Below are 26,280 nucleotides of genomic sequence, written 5' to 3'. Positions count from 1 at the left end.
TCTTCATCTGGTCCCTTTCTCTCATCCACATATCTACCTCTGTGTCTCAAATCCATCTCCTTCTCTACACTCTCAGACACCACACTATTTTATCCTGGTCACTTGCTACTTTCCAGAGGACTGAGTTTTGGGCTTAAGCAATGATCCCAAAATAGTTATGCTCCCTGGGTGTAAGACAGGTATTGATCAGCAAGTAGTACCTCTGCCTTTCTAGTCACCATTACAATCTTTGCTATTGGTGGGGGTAATGTAAGTTACCCCAGAAATCTAATATTTCCCTCTTCTCAGAAGACTGCTGAGATAATCCATTGATAATAGCTGACATTTAGATTTGCAAAGCACTTTTTCAAAATGATCTCATTTGAAATTTATAATAACCCTGTGAGATTGGTACTAGGGATCTTATATGATGTCTTATAGACCCATTTTATGTGTGAGGAAATTGAGGCCCCCAAATTAAGTAACTTGTCCATGATCACACACTAGTGGTAGAAGTAGGATTTAAACCTGGACTTCCTTGACTCTAAGTTTCTCTATTCCCAACTTTCTCATCTCTTTGTAAGACAACATACCCACCCTTTTCCCCTTTGAGATGAGCAAGTCCAGGTTACAAAGTAAAATGGACACATCCTTTTTTCCATTAACCTGTAGAGGTCCATTTCTAAGAGGCATGGTTGCTAAGCAACTCTGGAATCCAATCCAAAAGGGTTCATATGTTGGCAAGCACATCTTTTGCCACATAAGACAACTCACTCCACCAGCTGTGGGCTCCATCTGCTCTATTCCTCTGTGACTTAAAGCTATATAAATCTGCATGTGTATTCAGGGGCTAGGCAGCAATAATTTTAAATGGAACCAAATCTAAACATAGAGGTAACAGGCAGGACCTGAGCAAGGTTAAGGGAGAAGGAAAAGGTAGCTGTCAAGTTCTCTCTTTCTCTTCCCTCCTCCTAATCAGATGTATACTCCTTGTGTCAGGTAGAATGGATTCTCATTTTTAGTTATTTCTAAGGCATTTTGTATTAGATAACTTTTAAAAAGTTTACTCTTGATTATCATATGTTTCAGTAGCCATCCCATGGAGCATGCAAAGGGATAAGTCTGGACCCACATTCATCTGCCTCTTGGACATGGGGCATTATCCATCTATCTTCACATCCACCCACATGGGAACTCTTTGGAATGTCTACCATTTCACATGCAATTGTCCTTCTAGCAAGCCTTGAACTGGCTTCCTTGTGAGAAGGCCTTACTCCCTAAAACCCCTGGGAATTGTACTTCTTCCCAGTTTATGAAGAAAGGGAGCTAATTCAAAATCAGGACTGAAGGGTGGGGTTTGACAGAGAGACAGAGACAGAGAAACAGTGATAGAGAATGAGACAAAGAGAGTCATGGACGCAGACAGAGATAGAGACAGAGAGAGGTACAGACTCAGAAAGAAAGGATGGAAAGAGAGACACACATACACACAAAGATACAAACAAAGATTTAAAGAAAGAGAGAGAGAAGTGTAGGCAGAGGCACAGAGACAGACAGGGAGAGTAACAGCAGGATGCCTGCTTATCACTTCACACTCAATGTGCCTTTTACTTTTCTCTCAAAATCAATTCCATCCCCCCCACTGGATTTTCCCTATTTTTATTAATGAGATTCTATTTTCTCAGTGTAACACATCCTTGTAAGGCACAGCAATCACAGAATTCACAGCAGGGATGTTTTGGAGAGAAACTCAGGTTATGTGTGTGTAGATGATTGGAACAGGATCAAATTCTGGGGAGAAGGAAGTGAAGGAAGAGAGTTCCTCTATCTAAGTCTTTTATATGAATACAATTCCAGCTCTGTGATCTTTTAAAAGTAAGGATACCTGTGCATATTATAAGGCAAAGATTTCTGGAAACAGGCTCAAGATTCTGTGTGGACATTGTGGGCTCCCTAAGGCCTAGACCCTCATTGACCAATCTGTCTCTTACTTAACCATTACATTGCTGATCCAGGCTGGGAACTTCAGACATCTTAACTCAAATTCCTCCATTTGAATTTTAAAGTCCTTTATAATCTCTTCCCCTTCCCTTGCCCATACTATATAATCAAGAATTTTTTTATTTTTATCTTTATATCTGCCTAAACCTAAGTGTTTAATATATGCTTATTGATTGATTGGCCTCTCATATCTAATACATTGTCAGTGAGTCAACAAATTGTTGTTGTTCAATCGTATCTGACTCTCAGTAACCCCATTTGGGATTTTCTTAGCTAAGGAGTGGAATGGTTTTTACAAATGAGGAAACTGAGGCAAATTGGGATTAAGTGACTCACTGAGAGTCACTTAGTCCCTAAAAACCTTGGGAGTTGTACTTCTTCCCAGCTTATGAAGAAAGGGAGCTAATTCAAAAATCAGGACTGAAAGGTGGGATTTGACAGAGAGACAGAGACAGAGATCTCTGTCTCATTTCCTTTTCAGGTAACGAAATTGAATCTTAGAGAATTTAATTAACCTCCCCTTGATCACAGAGATAATAAATGTCAGAGACAGGATTCTAAAAAATACAATATTTTATTTTCCTCAATTACATATTGGAATAATTTTTAAACATTTTTAAAATTTTTGAGTTCCAAATTCTATCTTTCCCTCCCTCAGACAGGAAGCAATCAGATATGGATTATACATTATAAAATCATGTAAAATATTTCTATATTAGTTGTATAAGAAGACATGAATAAAAAATAATGAAAGAAAAAAGAATTGAAAAATGGCATGCTTTAGTCTGTATTCAAGTAATATCAGTTCTTTCTGAACTATCTAAAACAGATAGTATGCTTCATCATTAGTCCTTTGGGATGTTTTTAGACCATTGTATTGCAAAGGATAACTAAGGCATTTCACAATGCTTCACTGTACAATATTGCTTTACTATGTATGATATTCTCCTGGTTCCGTACACTTTACTTTGCATCAACTCCTGAAAGTCTTCAAGATTTTCTGAAATCACTCTGCTTGTCATTTCTTATAACACAGCAATATTCCATCATGATCATAAAGCACTGTTTATTTAGCCATTTCCCCAATTGATGAGCATCCCTTTGATTTCCAATTCTTAGTCACCCACAAAGAGTTACTATAAATTTTTTTATAAATTTTTTTTACAAATAGATCCTTTTCCCTTTTTTAATGTCTTTGGGATATAGATCTAGCAATGATATTGCTGGATAAAAGCATGCAGTTTTTATAGCCCCCAAGCCAGAATTTTAACCCCAACTTTCCTGACTTAGCAGTTCATCTACTTGGTCTACTACACCTCAATAGGCCTGCTCTGGAAATCTTTCCTTTTGCTAAAAGATGCCAAAGTTTTCACTCATTCCACAGGAAGAGCCTTTGAGAACCCAGACAGAGTCCCCAGAATACTCCTCTTTACTTCTAAAAAAAAAATGCAAGCACTCCTGTTTGGCACTTAGATCCCCTCCCAATCTAGCTCCAACCTCCCTCTCCAGCCTTAATGGTGTGACTGACTCCCTTTACCATTTTCTAGTCAGTTGGTTGGATGTAGAAAACTGACTTCTTTGATGTTTCCCACATATATCATCCCACTTCCGGGCCTTTGCACAGGCTCTGCCCTATGACTGGCATATACTCTTAGAATCCCATGCCTCCTTCAAGGTTCAACTCATTTACCAACTCCTACCCCAGGCTCAATCCCCCTTTTTTTGCATATTATATTTACCTATTTGTGGAAATGTTGATTCCCCCTCCCCTAATAGAAGAAAATTTCATAAAAAGGAAGAGACTATTTCATTTTTGCCTATGTCCCCAGGGCCTAGAACAGTGCTTGGCTTATTAGGTAGGCAACCTAATAAATGCTTGATGAATGAGTGATGAAGTCTGGAAGAAAGAATTCAATGAAGGACCAATTGTTTTTAAAACCACAAATTTATATGTAATTTAGTCTTTCAAAGGGAAAAAAAAAGATACTTCAAAAATAATCAAAGAACTGGACATAAAATTATAGCAGTACCAAAAGAAAACATTTTCCTACCAGGGAAATAGGAATCATAGGATCATAAATTTAGAATGATGAGCAAGACTTCAAAAGTTTTCTAGTCCAACCCTCACATTTTAAAGATGAGGAAACTGAAACTCAGAGAAGTTAATTTGCCTAAAGTCAGAAAGTAAGAGACGACGATAGAATTGAAATGCATGGTCTTTGGATCCAGAGACATTGTTCTTTCCATGTTTTTTTTTTTAATTTTGTTGTTGTTTAAATTTCATCTGTAACTTCATTTCCTTAGAAGTAAAAAGCTTCTTTCAAAGCAGATTGGCATTTACTCTTGCAACTTAGACTCAGAGATTCACCTGGGATGCTGAGAACTCCTAAGTGACTTGCCCAGGGTCACACAGCTAGGACGTGTCAGAGGCAACACTTGAATCTTGGTCTTCCATGGTCAGCACTTTATCCATTTTTCCACTCACATCTTCACTAAGGCAGCTTTCCATTGAATCATACAGATATTGAGACAAGAGGGGACCTCTGGGATGGGCACACCAGAGAGGTATCTGAAATTTCATCCATGCTAGTATCACACATCCTGTCAAAGTGAATGTTAGTGAGGAGGGGGTAGGAGAAGCACCGCACTTAGAAGGTCTCACCAGGCTTCCTTGGGGCAAAGAATAGGGGATTGGGCTAACTAGATGGTGCAGTAGATAGAGACCAGCCCTGAAGTCAGGAGAACTTGAGTTCAAATCCTTCCTCAGATTCTTGATACTCACTAGCTGTGTGACCTTGGGCAAGACACTTAACCTTGATTGCCTTGCATCCAGGGCCATCTTCAATGTCTTGATTCATATCTGACCACTGGATCCAGATGAGGCTGGTGACCCAGCACAGCCTCCCTCATTCAAATTTCAGTCACATGCTTGTCAACATCACCTCCCTGATGACATGGTCTTTCTCCAAAATGAAGGACAAATTTCATCATGGGTTAGGGCAAAAGGTGTCTAGAGAATGAGTGATTCTCCAAGTTCCCACCATTCTAAGGCTATGCTCTGTTTTCCATATTAAATAGCCCTTCTGCATTAGTAGAACCATCTCCTACAGTGAGGAAGGATCTCTTGTCCTGCTTGTATTATATTTTTGGAATGTATTTCTTTCAGGAATATTATAAACATAACAGAAGGAGATGAAGACATGTTAAACTTTGTGAATGGAGCCTTCATTCTGGCATGAATTAAGTGAAATTTTTAGGCCCCCTTATTGTAAAACAACAAGCCAAAGCTGTTAAGTAAAAACCCTCTAGAATGAATAAAATTCTCTCTATAAAAGTTCTGGGTATTTTCATAGACAGCTAAAAAGGAACCAGAAAATTAGAAAGCTTGGGAGAGAGAAAAGATTAAAAGGGATAATTCAAAGCTCAGTACAGATGCTACTTCCTACAGGAGACCTTTCCTGGTCTTTCCCTGCCCCACTCCATAATAAATTTCTAATGTCTGCTCTACTCAAAAGTATTCTGCTACTTTGTCCATATTCAGTATTTATCTGTAGATATATAGTTTCCCCCATTAAAATGTAAATTCCTTGAGGGCAATCAATTAACATGCATATATTAATCACCTCCTATGTGCCCAGCCAAACCCTGTGCAAGACCACATCTACATATATAAGTATGGCATGTCTCTTAGTACACTCAGATTTTTGGGACACCCCATAAATAAAAGGGAGAGACAAAAATAGTTAGAAGGTAGCTGGTCTGAGGGAGCATGAGCATCTGGCTGCCATGAGGAAATCCTTATATAGAGTAAAGAAACTTTTAGTTTTGTCTTTTGTCTGCTCAGGACCTCAAAACAAGAACTTAATAAATAAGTTCTTATGGAATGAATTGAATAGAAAAGTTTGAGTTACTCAGGATTCAATCCATCCAAAGATCAGTCTCATTATTATTAGATTCTTTTTCTTTTTTTCTTATTATTCCCGTTTATTGATGTTTGATGACCAATCACTGTGGTTATCTCTTTCCCATAGGAGGAGCCCTTCCTGAGGACCTATAGGAACAGTAACTACACCTACCCAGCCAATCCTTCTATTGAGGTAATTGTTCAAGGTCATATTTGTGTTTCACAAGGTCCACCTGGCAATGTTTTGATTGCACAGTTCAGGATATATGCATGCTTGGAAATGTCCACACCTTTTATGAGGTTCCAGGCAGGTAAGATGAGCAGAATTCACTCAGAATTCACTCAGAGAAAGTAAATACTGGAAGGAACACTGGCCCGAACATGTTTGTGAATCATCATCACCCGTTTCCAGGTTACTGCTGGAAAAAAATATCATGTTAGCCATTACTCTTTAAGATCTGAAACTATGTTCTCACAGTCATCTGTTTCTGATCAGGCAAGCTTAACCTTTCTGGAGGAATCAGTGGGGAGCTGCGAAAGATATTTATTTCAGTGAATTCCTGCTCAGAGACTGCTGAGCTCAAAGAAACTTTAATCCCCGTTGTTGGGTCCATAACAAACTTTCTTCTTGTTGTAGTGCCTATTTAGAATCAGAAAAGTCAATAAGTAGGCAAGCATTTATCAAGAACCTACGATTCTATCAGATATTCTGCCAACCACGGGAGGGTGGGAGGGAGGGAGGGAGGGAGGAAGGAAGGAAGGAAGGAAGGAAGGAAGGAAGGAAGGAAGGAAGGAAGGAAGGAAGGAAGGAAGGAAGGAAGGAAGGAAGGAGAGAGGGAGGAAGAGTCAGAGGGAGGAAAGAAGGAAGGGAGAGAGGAGGGAAAGAGGGAAGAGGGAGGGAGGGAGGGAGGGAGAGAGAGAGAGAGAGAGAGAGAGAGAGAGAGAGAGAGAGAGAGAGAGAGAGAGAGAAACATGAATAGTTCCTGTTCTCAAGGAGCTCCCAATCTAACAGAGGAGACAATATGCAATACAAACAACTTACAAGCTAAATTGGAGTGAATCAATCCAGGGAAGGCTCCAGCCTTAAGAAAGACTTGGGGGTGGCTAGGTGGCGAAGTAGGGGCGGCTAGGTGTTGCAATGGACAGAGCACCGGCCCTGGAGTCAGGAGTACCTGGGTTCAAATCCGACCTCAGACACTTAATAATAACCTAGCCGTGTGGCTTTGGGCAAGCCACTTAACCCCACTGCCTTGAAAAAAATCTAAAAAAGAGAGAAAAGAAGACTTGAAAAGACTTCTTGCAGAAGGTGGAATTTTAACTGAGACTTGCAGGAAGCCAGGGAGAGTAGGAGGCAAAGGAAAGCAGAGTGAGAATTCCAGACATTCAGGACAGTAAGTGAAAAGGCCATATGTAGTGTATCTTGTGAAAGGGGTAGGGAGGAGGCCAGTGTCTGCATCATAGAGTAACTTGTTGGGAGGAGGGGAAGTTAGAGTAAAAGAATATTTCTCTGGAATCTACTGTTTGCTTTTCTGAGAATCAAGTCAAGTAGCATAAATCTGCCCTTTCTGGGAGAGGGAGCCTGCCATGTATAAAAATCTCCAAAGACACTGGAAATGCTGAGTTTCCAGGTTCCAAACTTACCTTTCCAGTCTTATTTCATATTACTTCACATCATTCAGCCTCTATTCTAGTAAAACTGGTCTGCCAACTATTTTACAGCACATGACATTCCATCTCCCACCCCTGCACCTTTGCCCAGGCCCATGTCTGGAATGTAGAATTCCCAGCTCTTCTCAGACCTCCTACATACCCTTTCTCGATTGTTGGTGGTTAATTTTGCCTGAAATTACTTTTTATTAAACTTTATTACTTTTGATTAAACTCTGTGTATATGTATGTATATATAGATAATGTATATATATATATATATACACACACACACACACACACACACACACATATATATATATATATATATATATATATATATATATATATATATATATATATATATATATGAAATTTCATCCTCCCACCAGCAGAATGTAAACCCCTTGAGGGCATATTGTCTTTGTTGTCCAGTACCTCACACAGTGCCTTTTACAAAGTAGGCATTTGTTGAATTGAATCAATAGGTACACAGATAGTTAGTATTTATACTGTGCCTTAAGATTTGCAATGTGCTTTTTACATATATTAATAGGGAACAACCCTGTGTAGTGGGTGCCATTATTATCCTCAGTTGATAGGTGAGAAAACTGAGGCTAAGTGACTTGCCCAAGGTTACACATGGAGACAGTCTCTAAGTAGGTTTTTCACTCAAGTCTTCCTGATTCCAAATCTAAAACTCTATCCATTGGGCTAGCTGCCAAGCTACTCCATATCTCTCCTACATTAGTGAAAATAAAGCAGTTCAGGGAGTGGCTAGGTGGCACAGTGGATAAAGCACCGGCCCTGGAGTCAGGAGTACCTGGGTTTAAATGCCGTCTCAGACACTTAATAATTACCTAGTTGTGTGGCCTTGGGCAAGCCACTTAACCCCATTTGCCTTGGAAAAAAAAAACCCTAAAAAAAAAAGAAAGAAAATAAAGCAGTTCTCACTTCTCTGCCATTTATATATAGTATAGATTGCTTGATAAATAAACAGCATTTTATTCTACCTCCATGATGGACCATGTTCCCTCTCAGTTTCTATTAGCCTATATAAGTATTAATCTGATTCAGGAAATATATTTGTACCATCCTCCTAAAAGCAAATCCCTGAAATATTTCTCAAGTGCTAATAGCTATATTATGTTAAAACCCTATTTTCTTCCTGTATTTCTTATATAAAATTAAACTTCATTATTTGGATTACTTTTTGAAATTAATATTAGGAATAGTTCATTGAGGTTAAACTGGTCAGTCTCTGAGAACAAGTTAAATTATGGGTTAGATCTTCCCAAAAGACTTCCAAGTAACCTGAAATGATGGGGAATATCAGAGTGAGGTTTCTATTAAATCCATTTGAAATAGATTACAATATTTGATGTCCCGTAATCTAATTAAGACAGTTTAACAAAATTTGACTCAGCCAGATTTTTCAGTAGAGAAATTCATTAATCAAAGTTTAGTAACAAATAAATCAAATCAGTAAGAATTTCTGGAAAGCCTGAAGCTTTGGTAGCTTATGTGGACAGCTATTCCAGAGAGAAAGGGAGGGCCACAGAATGACATTCTTCATTCGCCCGCTGCCAAGACCTTGTAGCATTTGTTACTTTGGCCACCACTCACTTGAATGCTTTCAGCATCCTCTGACCCTGCCACCTTAAAAATCTGCTTCTTTTACTTCAGGTATGACCACACTGGTTTGAGTTTGGATGAAGTTACAATATTGCAGGAATTCCTGTATTCATACCAAAGTTTATATGTTAGAGAAATAACTCTTGACCCTACAGTCAAAAACATGTGGAAAATCTGATAGCACTATGCTATTTTCATGATTTTCTAAAAATATTTCCTATAATTAATTGTCCTTAGCGGCTAGGGTCACACCATGAGGGCTTTGCCCCAGGGTATCAAATTTACAAGGTTCTGACAGCTCTTAAAATCCTTCAACAACTAGAAACTAATGGAACTGGGATCTGATTTGTAAGAGTAATTAAAGTCAGAAACTACCAACTAGTGAATGGGAGGAGGCTATTTCTCCATCTTTTAACTGTTCCCCCACCATATTCTGCAGACTCCTAACCAACAGACTCATAATAGTTTTACAAGATTTAGTCTTCCTCCACAGAATAGTCTTGTTTCTCTTTTCCTCCTTCTCTAAGTCCCATGTGGTACCAGAACTGGAAAGAAAAATTTCTACTTAAAAATGATTTAATGCTTACAAATGATTTAATGCTAATAGTGATAACTTTCCTGGAAAAGAATATGGGAAGGTGCTGGCTTAGGGAATTGATGATGATGGCTGGTGAAGTAATAGAAAAAATGTTAGACCTGGAGTCCAGAAGACCTGAGTACAAATCCGGCTTCAGGCACTTACTAGCTTTGTGACCCTGGGCAAATCACTTAATGTCTATCTGTCTCAGTTCCCCTAACTCTAAAATGGGAGGTAATAATAACCCCTACTTCCCAGGATTATTGTGAGAATCAAGGAGATATTTGGTTTTTTAAATTTTTACTTATTTAAGGCAATGGAATTAAGTAACTTGTCCAAGGTCACACAGCTAGGCAATTATTACGTGTCTGAGGTCACATTTGAATTCAGGTCCTCCTGACTCTAGGACCAGTGCCCCCTAACTGCCCCCAAGGGCATAATATTTGTAAAGACAGCACAGTATCTTACAATTTCTTTTTTCCTTCCTCTTTAACTACTTTATAAAATACCAACCACCAACCCCTGCCTGCCTTGGGAATATTGCTAGGCCTTTATAATTCAGTCCAACAAGCATTTATTGAATGCCTACAATGTACAAAGGTGGTATAACAAAGTGGATTAAAAAGAAAATCCTAACCCTTGTGGAACAAACAATTTTCATAATTGTAGTAGAAGGGGTTAAGACAGGAACACAAACATGATGCCTATTAGAGTATGAGAGTGGATGAGAGACATAGAGACAGGTGCTGTGAGAGTTCACCACTGGGAAGGATCTCTGCTGGCTGAGAGATAAGGGAAGGCTATAAAAAGAGGTGGCATTTGAGCTGGGCTCTACAAGATAAGGATTTCAACAGGCGGAAATGGTGAGGAAGGCATTCTAAGTATAGGGGAGAGCAAAGTCAGAGATGGAAAAATAAGAGCATATATTCAAAGAATGACTGAGGTACAGGAAACACGATTTGGATGAGTGTGAGATAAAAGTTATAAAGTTGGGGGATCCAGGTTGGGAAAGTCAAACAGAGGGCATTGCAAAATATAACTGACTTCTTAAGAGTGATGTAAGCATTTCTCCATATGGGATACATTCTCCCATTCCACCTTCTCTAGGCACTGTATCAGGATGTTTAAATATAATGTAGATTTTTACCTTTCATGCCCCTACACTAATACAATCCTACTTTGCTTCAATCTGGACTTAATGATTGATGGGTAGATCTGGGCTAGAATTGATTTCTTTACATTATGAGTGTGAAGAATTCTCAAGAATAACCCTCCCTCTCACATATAAAGTGGAGTTCTTTTCTCTTGCTTATTTAGAACTGGGGCAGTGACTTTCTGTGTCCTGAGCAGGGGTCATCCAGTAGTTCTCCCACCTCAGGTGAGTGCAAACAACCCTGAATTCCCACCACATCTTCCCTTTAGGCATCATCTCCTAAAGCTGGACAGTGCAGTAAAAATCCTGTTTTCTTGTCTCCTTCAGTCCACCAACTACGGCCAGCTGACATAAAGGTGGTTGCAGCTCTGGGAGATTCACTGACTGTATGTATTAAGTCTGAAAGAGTTGTCTCACCTTCACTGACACCAGGGAACCAGACATTTTAAGGATAAGCCAAGCATTAGCTAGTCAACCCAGCCTTAGCTTGCAATTTAATCAATTCTTCCACAAATACTTTGTGGGATCCTTATTTGATGCTAAACTCTATCCTTTACAAATAAGGGAATCTGGAGGAGGGGAGAAATATGGATAAGATACATTCCCTGTCCTCAAGGTGAATATAGTCATTTTGCATGAGTGATTTGCATTAGTGAAGAGTTGGGGGGGGGGGGGGGCGTGGAAAGAGTATGTGTGATAAATGCTAAAGAGTGTAGATAGCAGCTGCTATAGAAAAGAGAAAGGTCACTTTGACCTAAGAGATTCAGATCCTAGAGCAGATAAGATTTCTATTAGCCCTTAAATGGTGAGTTGGATTTAAATGGCTGAAGAAGGGAGAGACCAGAGTATCCCAGTGAGGGATTGAGGAGGGGAGAGTATGCCCAATGACTGAAAAATGAAAAATATGCACCAATGACATAAAGTAGGCTAGTTAGTTAAGAAAAGAGGGGTTGTTTAGGAGAATCAATAACGACAAGACTAGAAAGGAGGACTAGGACCAAATGAAGTCAGAAATGGCATGCCTATTAAATTTACAGATGATATTAAACTGGAAAGGATAGTTAATACATTGATAATAGAAATGAGAACTTTATAGCTAGAAGGAGAGGGTACATTTCATAAGATGAAACTTAAAAGGGACAAAAGCAAAGACCTATAATTAGATTTTTAAAACTCAATGTCACAATCACAAAATTGCGGGGAATAAAGGCTAAGTTGTTAGTAAATGATCTGGGAGTTTTAGTGGACTACAAGCCCAGAGAATCATGGGATTTTTGAGGTGGATAGCAGCTCAGAGGTCATCTAATTTAGCTCATGCCTGAAATGAAATCCCTATCACAACTTACCTGACAAGAGGTCATTCAGCTTTTGCTTGATGATCTCCAAAGAGGGAAGACCCACCTCCTCTTGAGGAAGTCTCTTAGATCTAATTTTTAAGAAGTCTTTCCTTCAAATTTCAAACTAACTTCAAACCTAAATTCCTCTTTGTAACTTTCACCCAATGGGTCCTGATTTGTCTTCTAGAGTCAAATGAAGCTCCCTTTTCCACCTCACAGTCCTTCAAACACTTGAAGACACCTGTCCCCTTGAGCCTTCCCTTTTTCCAGTCTGAATATCCCTATTGCCTTCAACCTGGTCTCATATCAGCACAATGCCAACAGTGGCATGGCAGTCTAAAAAATTAATATGAACATAAGTTGCATTAAAGGAGGATAGTGCTCTGCCACAGCTAATGTATTATGTTCTCTTCTTTGAAACAGTACCTATTGCATGTAATTAAAATATCAGCTCTTCTATGCACTGACTTCTAAAGTCCCTTTCAACACCAACTCTACAATCCTATGACAAGCTGGAATGCACCCAAAGGGAGACAATGTGGATTATGAAAGGCTGGAAATCATGTCTCATTATGATAGATTGTAAGAATTGGCAATGTTTAGCCTGAAAAAGAAGATACTTGAGGAGAATCTGATACCACTCTTCAAGTACATGAGGGATAGTCATGTGGAAAATGGATTCAATGTATTCTGGTTGGCCCCAAAAGCCAGAACTAGGACTGGGGGTAATAATAATGATTTTGACTCATCAAAAGAAGAGTATACAAATGATTTTCCTGGATGCCTTTAAAACAATGAATATAAATACAAAAAAAAAGGGGAAACATAGTCCCTGCCCTTGAGATGCACACATTCTAATGGGGAAGACAGCCTGCAAATAACATTGTCTATACAAGGTATAAATAGTGTACATGGCAGGTAATCTCAGATAGAAGGGACTAGGGTGGCTAGGAATATTGGAGGAAGTCTAGGAAACCAGGTGGTGGAAGCAAGGAGAAAGAATATTAAAGTCAAAAGGTGAACTTCCCTGAACAGGCAAGCTAATGTAGCTGAAATACAGAGTATTGGGGGGAGGGGGGGGAGCTGGAGGGTGGGGAGTAATTCTAAGAAGATGGAAAAGGTAGGAAAGATTTGAAAAACCAAATAGAACATTTTATATTTGATCCTGGAAGTATTAGGGAACCAATGGAATTTATTGAGTAGGGTGATGACATAGACCTGAACAAAATTTAGGAAGAGCATTTTGGCAGCTGAAAGGAAGTTGTCATAGAATGGGGAGGGATGAGGCAGGTTGATCAATTAAAAGGCTATTACAGTGGTTGCTAGGTGGTACAGTGAATAGATCACTGACCCTGGAGTGAGGAGTACCTGAGTTCAAATCCAGCCTCAGACACCTAATAATTACCTAACTGTGTGGCCTTGGGCAAGCCACTTAACCCCATTGCTTTGCAAAAACCCTAAAAAAAAAAAAAGGAAAAAAAAAGGCTATTACAGTAGTCCAAGAGATGATGAGAGCTTTATCTGACAGTGTCAGAGAAAAAAAAAGAACATGAAAAGGTAGAAACAATAATACTTGACAATAGATTGAATATGTAGGAAGACTGTAAGTAAGGAGCAATGGATGACACCAAGTTTGAAAACCCAGATGATTAGAAGATAGTTGACACTCTCAACAATATTAGGAAAACTGGGGAAAGAGAAAGGAGTGGGAGAAGGAGAAGATGAGTTCTGTTTTGAACATGTTAAGTTTGAGAAACTTGAGAGCTAGTTAATGATAATAATTGGCACTCAGGAGAAGATTAAAGCTGGATATATAATTGTTAGAACCCTTTGCAGAGAGCTGATCATTGAACTCATGAGTACTAATGAGATTGCCAAGTGAAAGAGAGCTCTGGAAAATCTTGGAAATACCCATGGACAGAGAATGTTGCTTCAATAAAAATCCAGCACAAAAAACTGAGGAAGAATAGTTAGACAAACATGAAGAAATCTGGGAAAGAACAATGTCAAGAAAACCTACAGAATAGTAAATATCAAGAAGAAAATATTGAATTTAAAGGTTGTAGAGAGGTCAAAAACCATTAGATCTGGAAATTAAAAGATCATGGTAAATTTTGAAAAGATCTGTTGAATGATGTGGTTGGAAGTCAGATTGTAATCAGTCAACAAGCATTAAGTATCTATGTATCAAGAACTGTGGCAATGGATAAAGATTAAAAAGTCAAAAGATAGTCCCTATGTTAGAGGTCCTTGCTGTCTACAGCAGAAGATAGTATACAAACAACTAAGTTATGAACTAGACTTTTTTTAAAATGAGGTGTAACTTTTTAAAATTTGGAGACAGGGGTGGCTAGGTGGCACAGTGGATAGAGCACCAGCCCTGGAGTCAGGAGGACCTGAGTACAAATCCAACCTCAGACACTTAATAATTACCTAGCTGTGTGGCCTTGGGCAAGCCACTTAACCCCATTGCCTTGCAAAAACCTAAAAAAATTGGAGACAGTTGGAGCAGCTAGGTGGCACAATAGACAGAGCACCAGACCTGGAGTCAGGAGGAGCTGAGTTCAAATCTAGCCTCAGACACTTAATAATTGCCTAATCATATGACCTTGGGCAAGTCATTTAACTCCATGGCCTTGCAAAAAAAAATAAAAATAAAATTTTAAAAGTTGGAGACAATTAATAAAGGGGACATTAAAGGGGGAAAGGTTTCTTGTAGAGGCAGGTTTAGACGTGAGAGGAAGAAAGACAACTTTCACAAGAGTTTAGACAAGAAGAGGAGGAGGGATACAATAATAACTAGCAGGGATGGTAGAATCAAATGAGGGTTGTTTTGTTAGGAAACAGAAAGAGGAGTCTTTGAAGGAGACAGAGAAGAAGCAGATGGATTGAGAGTTAGGATCCAGAACACTGTGTTGTCATAGAAACCAAGGGAGAAGAGATCTGTTAAGAGATGGCCTACAGGGTCAAATGCTACAGAGCTTCTACGCAGGTGTTAAATGAACTCTGAATTGTCATTTAGAATCCATCACCTTTTATTTATTTTTACTTAATTATTTTTTATTAATAAATGGGAGTGTTAGCAATAAAGTCAGAAAGTTATGGAAAGAGAGAGAAACAGATGGGGAGAGTGAGAGAGAGAAAGAGAGAGAGAGAGAGAGAGAGAGAGAGAGAGAGAGAGAGAGAGAGAGAAAGAATATAAGACATGGACTCCAGTCTCATGAAATCCAACATGATTGAAAATTAGAAAACTTGGGGCAGCTAGGTGGCAAAGTAGATCACTGGCCCTGGAGTCAGGAGGACCTGAGTTCAAATGTCTCAAATGCTTAATAATTACTTAGTTGTGTGACCTTGGGCAAGTCACTTAACCCTATTGCTTTACCTCCCCCCCCCCAGAAAAAGAAAAAAGAAAGAAAACTAGAAAACTCACAGCCAAATAACATCCCAGTTTCAAGAGAACTCTTGTAGAAGATGGAAAATAAGCAATAATAATGTAAAATATTTTAGAGTCAAACAGAGGTTGATTATGATAGTTAGATTGCCAATTAACAGAACAACTAGGAGATGGAAAGAACTCTGGATTTGGATACTTATTAGCTGTGTGACCTTGGGGAGGTCATTAACCCTGTTTGCCTCACTTCCTCATGTGTAAAATGAGCTGGAGAAGGAAATGGAAAGCAACTCCAGTATCTTAATCAAGAAACCCTCAAAATAGGGTCACAAAAAGTCAGGGAACTGACTGAACAAGTACCTACTGAATTATTTTTTTCTAGTTCTCAGGATTATAGATATATAAGGATCTAAAAAGGGACCCTGGAAAATCCCCTTATTTTACAAATGAGTAAACTGAGGCCCAGAAAAATTAAGCAGTTTTAAGGTCACTTACATAGTGAGTGGCTCAGTAAAAACCAGGATTCAGGTCTTCTGATTTCCAGCCTAGGACACTTTTCACCAAAGTACTCACCCAGGGTCAGTTCATCTGCAACACAAAGATTTTCTCAGTTCCTTCCACTGGGTCCCACACTACTCAAAAACTCTTCCTCTTGCCTTTCTCAGACAGCTATAGGAGCTGGAGCAAAAAACATCACTTACCTGTCCACAGCTTGGAGGGGACTGTCCTGGAGGTGAGGCTCCTCTCGACTTTTTTGTTGATGGGGAACCTATGCCATGTTTCACCTGGAGCAGAAAGAAATTATCCCTTATCCATTTTAAGGGCAGGTTTTGGATCCCTAAGAGGGAGCATGATCTAGCAGAAATATCTGAATTTGGAGTCAGAAAATCTAGATTCAAATCCGAGCTCTGACATTTGCTTAACTGTGGAATCTTAGACAGGCTACTTAATCATTCAATCACAATTTCCTTATCTGTAACATAAAAACCAATAGTTTATCAATCAATAAAATTAGGAGGTTAATGTACGTACTACCTACCTCATAGGCTTATTTTGAGGAAAGTGCTTTGAAATTTGATATGAGTTATGCCTAGCATCAGTCCAGAATTGAGTATTTCTGGACATCTTTAGGAGCCTTCCCTTTGTATGAGAGTTTCAGGGTGGGGAGAGGGGGGATATTTCAAGGAATGCTGGTCCATAAGTTTGGATAATGAAATGGAACCTGTGGTAAAATCAGGATTTCAGAATCTGAGTGGGGACCCCAGGAGAGAAGGTATTGCTTTCAACAAACACTTCTTTCAAGATTGAAAACAAAAATACTTGAAGGGTTTATGTAATGCTTTCCTCAGAGAGAGAGAGAGAGAAAAGGAGTCCTATGTGGTAAGTAGTGCAAGTATTCTACCCATTTCAGAGATGAAGAGAGGTGTGGTTAGCTCAAGGTCACACAGCCAGAAAGTGTCAGGGCTAAGACATGACTTAAGTTACATGTTCTTTTTTCTACTGTCTACTTTGTGTAGGAATAAGACCTAAGCCTTGTCTTCAAAGAACTTCTATCCCCTCTTCTCTCTTTGCATGTTGTTCACTCTCATTCAGGACCTCATGACCATCCTTTCTAATTTTTACAGTAGCCCACCTCCACTCTTGTTTTCCCCTAACCCAGCTTTCAATCCCCTTAAAATTATCTTTCCTATATATAGAGCTGGTCATGTCATTTCTCAACAACAATCTTTTAATGACTTCCTAATGCCTTGCATATAAAATTTAAATTCCTTGGTTTGGCATTTAAGGCCTCCTACTTCATTTCCTGCATCATGTCATATTATTCCTCTTCCTACACACTATGCTTTAGTCAAACCGGGCATTTCTCTTTTTAAATCCCCTCAACATGCCATGTAGTCTTATATCTCCATATTGCCACCTAGGCTGTTCACTTTGTCTGGAATGTTTTCTCTTTCCATCTAGTTTTATTTTTTATTTTAATCTTATTTTTGTTGTTAACTTTTGTTTTTCCATTGCCTTCATTTCCTTTACCCAGAAAGTCATTCCTTGTCAAATTGAACAAAAACAATGTCTGATGATATATATTCAATATTCTAAACCCATAGCCCCCCACCTCTGCAAGAAAAATTCTTATTTCAATTTTTATAAATTTAATAATCTCTTCCATATAAGGAGTTTTATTAAGGAACTATCTTATGAAACTTAGTTCATTATCTGCAATTTTTTTTGTCTTACATAAGTGCCTGGGGCACTGAGAGGACAGTTATCCCCCCTCCACACATACATTCACAGTAAACTTCCAAAGGGCAGGGATTATGTCATCTAAATCTTCATCTCCTTCAGAGCAATTGTAGAAAGTAGGTGCTTAAAAATGTTAGTCATTTTGGCTTTTTTGGAGAAAGCTCACTGATTACCATCTGAGTGATTCTACTTTTCCTTCCTTAGCATTGGAGGAGATGGAGTCTTAGAAACTCACACCACTTTACCAAGTAAGTAACATAAACAAGAAATATCCCTTTCCAGAAACCCAGTTTATCTTACACAAAGGGAGGGGGAACCTTTCTCTGTAAAATGGAAAGACCTAAACTCCAAAGAACTCTCCTCTCTCAAGACCCTCTAATTCAAGCCCACTATCTCCTATTGCCTTTCACTTATATTTTGTCTCTTCCCTCTTGAAAAGATATTTTGAAGAAATTTAACCCCTATCTCCATGGATTTTCCACCGGCATCCAGAAGGAGACAGCTGGACTAAATGTAGCAGCAGGAGGGGCCATGGCACAGTAAGTAAACATCATAAGCAGTGGAGAGAACTCAGAATTCAGAGTAAGAGAACCTGGGTTCAGATTCTAAGTTCCTTTATCCCCTCTAGACTTCAGTTTCTCTTCCTCTTTAAGAGGAGCAATTGGATTAGATGATCTCTATGGTCCCCTTTAGCTCTAAATCTAAGACCTTCTGATCTAATGAGGGGAAGGATGGGAATAAAATAAAAGGGGAAAGGAAATAGAGACTTAAAAGGAGGAGCTTATTGAGCCAGACAGAGGAGATAAATTGAACCATAGGATGATAGAGTTGAGAGGAACCTTAGCTGTAATGTCTGTTAATCATTTCCTTCAATAGATGAGAAAATTGAGGCCCAAGAAATAAAGTGACCTAGGATATAGAGTCTAGGTTTCTTGGTTCCCAGTCCTGGATAGTTAATTAATGAGAGTGAATACATGAAAGCAAATAGTCAAGTAGTTGGCACTTATAAGTCAGACCTAAATCTCAACTGTCTTTGGAATTTATAAAGAATGAGATCAAATATAAGTACCTGAGGACTTTACAATAGCAATCCCTTTATATTTATAACACAATTTGTGTTTACAAAGTAGTCTTTCATTTCATTTGATCTTCAAAACAATCCTATTATGCATGGCTAGTATTAATATTACTATTTTTAAATTTTAACTTAAATTTTTTCTAACTCCCTGCCTCCCTTCACTCCCCCCTCCCCAAGAAGACAAATAATATGATATAGCTTATAAAAATAAGATTATGTTAAACATATTCCCATATAAGTTAAATTATGAAAGGTTAGAGAAAACTATGAGAAAGAAAAAAAACAAATTTTTAAAAAGTGAAAATAGTATGCTTTGGTCTGCATTCAAACTCCACAGTTCTTTCTCTAAATGTGGATAGCAGTTAATATTACTATGGTATAGATGAGAAAACTGAGGCTCAGAAAGGTTATAAATGACTTCTAAGATGTTCAAATGAAAAATAATATGCACTTGTCAGAAAAAAAATATATAGATTTATGTATCAAGGAGGTAGTTAGATTAGATGTTCTGTCATGTCCTTTCCAAGGCTCCAAATCTGATTAGAAAATTGCAAAATCTGAGAATTGGAAGAGATCTCAGCATTCATCTATTCTATCCTCTCTGCAATGTGTCCTTCAAATGATTTAGTCCTTTTTTATAAGAATAAGATTTAGTCACTCCCCCTTACCTTTCCTCTTTTGCCCTCCAATGAAAAACTTTTTCTCACCTCTTTTTTATAAGACAATTTACCCCTTCTACATTTCTCTATCCCTTTCTCCCAGTATATTCCTCTCTTACCCTTTAATTTTATTTTCTTAGATATCACCCCTTCCTATTGAACTCACACCTGTGAGATCTGTCTATATATACACACCACTTCTAATTGCCTTAATAATGAGAAAGTTCTTAAGAGTTACAGCATCATCTTCCCATGTTGGAATGTAAACAATTTAATATTATTAAATCCTTCATGATTTTTCTTTCTTGCTTACCTTTTTTATGCTTCTCTGTAGTTATATATTTGAAAGTCAGATTCAGCTCTGGACTTTTTATCAAGAGTGCTTGAGGGGGCAGCTAGGTGACACAGTGGATAGAGCATCAGCCCTGGAGTCAGGAGGACCCGAGTTCAAATTTGACCTCAGAGACTTAATAATTACCTAGCTGTGTGACCATGGGCAAGTCCCTTAACCCTATTGCCTTTGCAAAAAGAACAAAAACAAACAAAAAACCAAGAATGCTTGAAAGTCCTCTAGTTTGTTGAATAACCATTTCCCCCCCTTAATGATGACTCAGTTTTGCTGGATAAGTGTCCCTTGGTTGTAATCCTAGCTCCCTTGTCCTTGGGAATATTTTATTCCAAGATCTCATATCCTTTAGTGTAGAAACTGCTAAATCTTGTGTTATCCTGACTGTTATTTAGTCCTTCCTTAAAGATTTTTAAAGAGAGAGTGAGACAAAGAGAGCCTGTAATTTACTTAGGCAGCTCATTCAACTTTTGAATACCTTTAATTGTTCGAAGTTTTTCCTTTATGCCAAAACTTACCCTTCTCCATCTTCATTTATTCCTCCAAGTGTTTATTAGTACAAACCATGTGCCTAAAAAAAATCAAACAGTAAATGTCCTCAAAGACCTTACATTCTATTAGGGGAAATAACAGGCTTATAGATAAATAAGTAAATAAATCCATAAAATCCACTATGGTGTAAAACATTGTATTAAACTCTAGGGATGTAGTTTTTTAAAAAAAAAACCTAGATAGGTCCTGCCATCCAGGAGCTTATATTCTAATAAGGGAACAACAAACATAAACCATATAGAAGTGGCAAAAGGGAGAAATACTTCAGTTCAGAAAGTTATTAAATGGTAAGTGGAGCCTCGGGGATATTGATTGATACTTATTATTGTAGCAATGATAATAATTATTTAACCAATGATAGCATTGATGAGAGAATGCCCTCTTATCTGAAGAGTGGGAGAATGGATGTGGATGGAGGGTGAGAAGATAGCTGGTTGGTGTGTAGTAGTGAAGATGACTAGAGCTGGCTTCCATACCACCGGCCATGAGAAACACTTGATAGTTAGGATATCTTTGGCCCTAGGACAAAGGTTTCAAGACTGAAAGCATTAAGTTCTTCAGGGCATAGTCTTTGATTAAGTGAAAAGAATGGTGTCCCCTAAAGAGAGCAGGAAGCAATTTGGGAAGAAGGCACTTAGCAGTTAGGGATCACAATAGGATGCATGTAGGAGGTGGTGTTTTGAGTTGAGCCTTAAAGAAAACTACAAATTCTAAGAAGTAGGAGTAGAAGATAGTATGCAAAGCCAAGGAGGTAGGAGGCAAAATGCTATATTACAGAAACTATGCTATACCCTTAAAATACAAATATGAAAGTGAGAAAGGCCTGCCCTCAAGAACTTACATTCTAATAAGGAAAAATTGGGAAGTGGTAATCAGGAAAGTGTGTTTTGGGCTGGGAAGTTTCAGGGATGGTAAATTGATCTGTGGATTGACCTGGCCTTTTCAGAAGCAAGGTAGTCTTGATTTGATCTTGGTATCTGGGAATGGAGGAAAGAAGGGTGGAAGTTTGAAGTCATGTGGCTTAATCCTACTGGTCAGGATCTCAAGAGATCCAGTCTGAAGGGGAAAGCAGTGGCAACATGGAACAACAAATAAGCCAGTTTGGTGGTATTGTGGAATCGAATTTTCTCATTGTTCCCTCTTGAACACTCTGGTCTCTTATTCAAAGTTACAGGATTAAAAAATGGTCAAGTTGCCATCTATAGAACATTACCTCTAAAAGAACTAGGGAGCAGCAACATTGATCAATACAGATGGATCTTTTTTTTTTAAATTACCTTTTTTATTTTTGTCTTTTATTCTTACCTTATTGTTAGGATCCCTCTTTTTCCTCTTCCCCATAAACCATTCTTTGTAACAAAGATTAAAAAAGATAGGGGCAGCTAGGTGGCGCAGTGGATAGATAAAGCACCAGCCCTGGAGTCAGGTGTACCTGAGTTCAAATTTTGACCTCAGACACTTAATAATTACCTAGCTGTGTGACCTTGGGCAAGCCACTTAACCACATTGCCTTTCAAAAACCTAAAAAAAAAAAAGATAGAAATTTTATAAAGAAAAATTATTTATCTTGTATATAATTTGGCAAGGTTAACCAATACATTAATTGTGGACAAAAGTATGTGTAAATTCCATACCCATCATTCCCCCAATTAACCAAGAAGTGAGGGAGATTCATTTCTTCAAACTTTCTGTTTCTATTTCTTCAACCTTCTTTCAATCTTGATCATCCATTATGGAAAATTCAATTTTATTCCTACATTCTTTTCCTGTGTAGGACATGAGAGGATCTTCAATAGTTTCTTCCTTTTTCTGCCATGCCTCTCTATCCCTCAAAGTTTTCAGTCACATACCAACATTTCCCATTATAGAGTTAACTGTTTGAGCCTCCTAAAGATCCTGGGCAATGGTATGCTTGCTTTTAATCTTCCTTTCTCCCATCTGCAAATGTACTGATTAATTAAAACTGAAAAACTTGACAGAGTCCAGTGATTTATTTTTTTTTCTCCAGCCATGCCTTTTAGAAGACTGAATTTGTTTTACCTGGGGAAACTTAATTGTTTGATTCACATCCCCTTTCTTGTCAGTGTTCTTTTCAGATTGTACTATCCTCTGAACCTCAAGAGCCAGAGAAAAAGATAGCAATTCTTCAATGTCAAACAGGGACAGCTTCCTTGTCACAAAATAGGTTGAGTCTCAGAGACATTGTGTGGCTGCAATGTTGTTGTTGCTCCTTAGTAATATAATCATAAAGCTAAGCCTCGGTCATTTTGGAAGCTGATTCAAGTTCTCTGTTTCTATTCCTCTTTATTCCTTTTCCTATCTTAGTCCTCACAGAGTCACAAGATTTAAGATAGTAAAATACCATGGAGATAATCTAGGTTCACCCACCCTCATTTTACAAATCAATCAGGAAACTGAAACCAGGAAGGTCAATCAGTCAGTTTATATTTTTTAACAAACATTTATTAAAATTAACAAAATGTTTTATAAACCCAACAATAATGTACAAATTATATACAGGATAAATTAGAAATTTATGCAGCAGAGGGGAGGCACTAGAATTAAGGGGGATAAGAAAAGATTTCCTATAGAAGGTGGGAATTTATCTCAGGCTTGAAGAAAACCAGAAGGTAAAATGATTTTCTCAACATCGCAAAAATAGTAAGTGGTATAATTGGCATTTGAATCCAAATTTTCTACTTCCCGGATCCTTGCTCTTTCAACTGTAATAAATAGAAAAGGAGTTCAGAAGCCCAGTCTGAATGTCTATCCTAAAGCATATCCATTTTCCACTTTCATCCATCCCTTTATTAACTAGAGTTAGCTAGTGAGAATCTAAGTATTCCCATACCACAAGCCAGAAAATAAGAGATCTTAGAGCTAGAAGGATCTCAAACCTCTGCCTTTAGGCAGATGTCATCTTCATTTCATCAATGAAGCAACTGAAGACCAAAGAGGTTGTGTCTTACCCTATATCATTTACCTAGTTTACTGCAGAGAAGGTGTCTACAACACCCTGTTTCTAACTTTTGAATTCACCTTTCATGGAACCATTATGCCTCCCATCTCTATCCTAGGCAACCTTTGTTTCTCAATCTCACATGAGCTCTTCTTGTTTCTCCCCCTGAACAGGGACATGCCAAAACAGGCCCGTGAACTAGTGGACAGAATGAAGAAAAGCTCGGTGAGTGTCTATATTTAGGGTCACCTATTAGGAAGCAGGGAAGTGACCCGGGATAAGGAAGGACATGGGATTGTTCCCCAACTTCACCTGCACCTTTCAGAAAAGAGTAAGAGTAGAACACTGCCAAGGAATAAGAAAAGCAAGACCTTCCCCATAATGTGATATAATATGACTTTGTTTTCCTTCCCTATGAGTCTAACTACCTCTCTTTTCTCAATGCACCTTTAGAGGAAGAGAGAGTAGATAGTGAAATAATGAGATTGGCAAGGGATTGTCTCCCGGGCTCTGGATTTTAGCCATTTCCCACTTTAACCATGATTTTTCTTCATTCAGATCTGTTATGTAAAAACTGTATTCTAAAAATAGAACTCTCATTACATGCTTCCTCCATTTCCCCCTCCTTTAGCTCCTCAGCCCTGTCCCCTGAAACCTTGCAGGCACATTTTTTTCTCCATGACTTATTCTTTGGAATTTAGCTCCTGACAAGAGCAGTAAAACTCCTGTTATGGCAGCAGCTAAAAGGTAGCAAATTTCCCAGCCCTGCTGCAGAACTTCAACGAGTTTTCTCAAGTACCTGAACTCAGGGGGCTTCCTCTGTCCTTAATTACCCTTGTATAAGCACCCTCTCTCTGCTTACTCTCTCCTCTTCAAGAGACATCTTGCAGGATTTGTCCCATTTTTACCTTTTTTTCATCTTCCATTTTTTGCCCTATAACACCAATTGTGAGACCTTAGGTCATTCTCTGTCCACTTAACCCTTGTTCATTCAAGGAAAAGTCCCTAAGCCTAGTAGGTGTCCAGCTGCTTTTCCCCCTTCCCTTATATAATATTTATTTTATGTTGTTTCATCTCAGTGGATCATGGTGGGGCAACAAATTCTGAATTTTTCCTCATTGTTCACTTCAGGATCTGTCCAAAGAAGAGCTAGACCTTCTCTGATTCTTATAGTGAAAAGTAGAAAGAAATGTTCTAGGGTTTGCCTCCCAGATGACACTATTGTGGACCTCCAACACCCCTGATTTCTAAAACTCTGAATCTTCTCTTCTCTTAGGAAATCAATCTGGAACAAGATTGGAAACTGATCACGATCTTTGTTGGAAGCAATGACCTCTGTCTGTACTGTGAAAACCCGGTAAGACTAGCTCAAACCAAGGAGCCCTTAGTACCTAATTCTCTCTGGCAAGTGTAGAATTCTAAGAGAGGGGCAGTCTCCATGCTGTTACCACTCAAACTCTCTTTCAGGGTCTCAGAGTTAATCCTAGTGTAGGGCAGATATGGTCTTACTATTCAATACTGTAACTTCTGAGCCCCACCTGTGTGTTTCTCATTTATCCCAAATCAGTCACCATGATACCATTAATTCTCAAATATAAAATATCTCCTGAATAGCAAGGTGAAAGAAGGAATAATCATGATTTTTATTCATCAGAAGGTAAAAGCAGTCATAATCAAACATCATAGTTACTCAATAGAAAACTATAACAAGAATATTCAAAACTTCAGTGTCCCCGTAAACCTGAGTCACACATTTCCATCAATATGTGAAATGTCTACAGGGAAGAATAGGTATATATTTCCATACCCATAACAAGGAAGTACATGAGTGGGGAAGCTCATGTGCCTGAGGCAACTAATAACTCTAGACTTCAGATCTTGATACCCTTGGTCCCTTCAAGAATAATCTATACTACACAAAGAAGATTCTTTGCTAGATGCTTTCCTTCTAATTCTTAATGCTTTTCTACTGAACAAACCAATTCTTCTGGTGCTCTTGAGATGATGAAGTAGCAACAAGCTCTTTTTACTCATAGCCACCCTTAATAGGGCATGGAGTGTTATGTTATGTTATTGCATTGACAAATCCTTTCAGCCAGAAAACTTCTAGATTCTTCAAAAGCACAAATAGGGGATGATACTTCATCCAATAAATTCCAATCCTCTTCTCGGAGAAAAGCACAGTTCACAGCAAAATAGTCACAAAACTTTGTTCTCTTTCCCTTTCAAACCACAGAAATCAGCATAAGGCAACACTGTCACCCTTGAAAGGTTTCCTCTCTTATGGTTTATAGATGACAGTGATGGAGAGAACAAAACGCTTCCAGTAGCTCTTCACACAAGCAGGATTTAACTTTTCCAGTGAGCTTTTAGTATTTCCTCCAGCCTGTCTCCAGCAAATCAACAAAGCAATCCCTCTCCTCTAATCAGTAAGTCCTAACAAAGCAGCTGAAGAGTCAGCTATTTCCACTAGAAGTTTTTTTTGCTCCTACCTCATCCTGATTCTTCACTTGCTTAGCTTACTCTCTTGCTTCTTCATTTTCCCTTCCTGTAACTTCTTCCCTGGCAACTTTATAGCTTCTAATATCTTAGAGTCTCCTGGTGATCAATGACTCTTCTTTTCCTTATCAGGTAAAATTCATAAGTGTTTCTTTTAAGTTTGAATTCATCAATCCTTATAAAATCTTCCCATGCTTCTTTTTCATTTATCTGATTTCTAATTTTGTCTGTTATAAAATTCTCTAAACTCTAAACAATAGTACAATGCAGATGAACTGAAGGACTACAATGATCTGAATGTCACTTTAGTCATGAACTGCAT

The 26,280-nt window shown here is 38.4% G+C and overlaps 1 protein-coding gene across 5 annotated transcripts in view; it reads left to right on the top strand.

Annotated features, from left to right (window-relative positions):
* Positions 1-26,280, top strand: part of PLB1 (phospholipase B1) — a 224,008-nt gene that overhangs the window by 158,936 nt on the left and 38,792 nt on the right. For all 5 annotated transcript variants that reach the window (XM_074209801.1, XM_074209798.1, XM_074209799.1 and 2 more), the window contains 8 exons: positions 6,012-6,077; positions 11,061-11,121; positions 11,224-11,282; positions 16,290-16,357; positions 18,070-18,113; positions 18,305-18,404; positions 23,633-23,684; positions 24,736-24,816. In XM_074209801.1, coding sequence (XP_074065902.1) covers positions 6,012-6,077; positions 11,061-11,121; positions 11,224-11,282; positions 16,290-16,357; positions 18,070-18,113; positions 18,305-18,404; positions 23,633-23,684; positions 24,736-24,816 — 531 coding nt within the window. The remainder of the gene's footprint in view (positions 1-6,011; positions 6,078-11,060; positions 11,122-11,223; positions 11,283-16,289; positions 16,358-18,069; positions 18,114-18,304; positions 18,405-23,632; positions 23,685-24,735; positions 24,817-26,280) is intronic.

Source organism: Macrotis lagotis, chromosome 1 (genome assembly GCF_037893015.1).
Source record: "Macrotis lagotis isolate mMagLag1 chromosome 1, bilby.v1.9.chrom.fasta, whole genome shotgun sequence".
In the NCBI taxonomy this organism is placed as follows: domain Eukaryota; kingdom Metazoa; phylum Chordata; class Mammalia; order Peramelemorphia; family Peramelidae; genus Macrotis; species Macrotis lagotis.
Note: the sequence above shows the minus strand (reverse complement) of the source record. Positions and strands in the feature narration are given on the sequence as shown.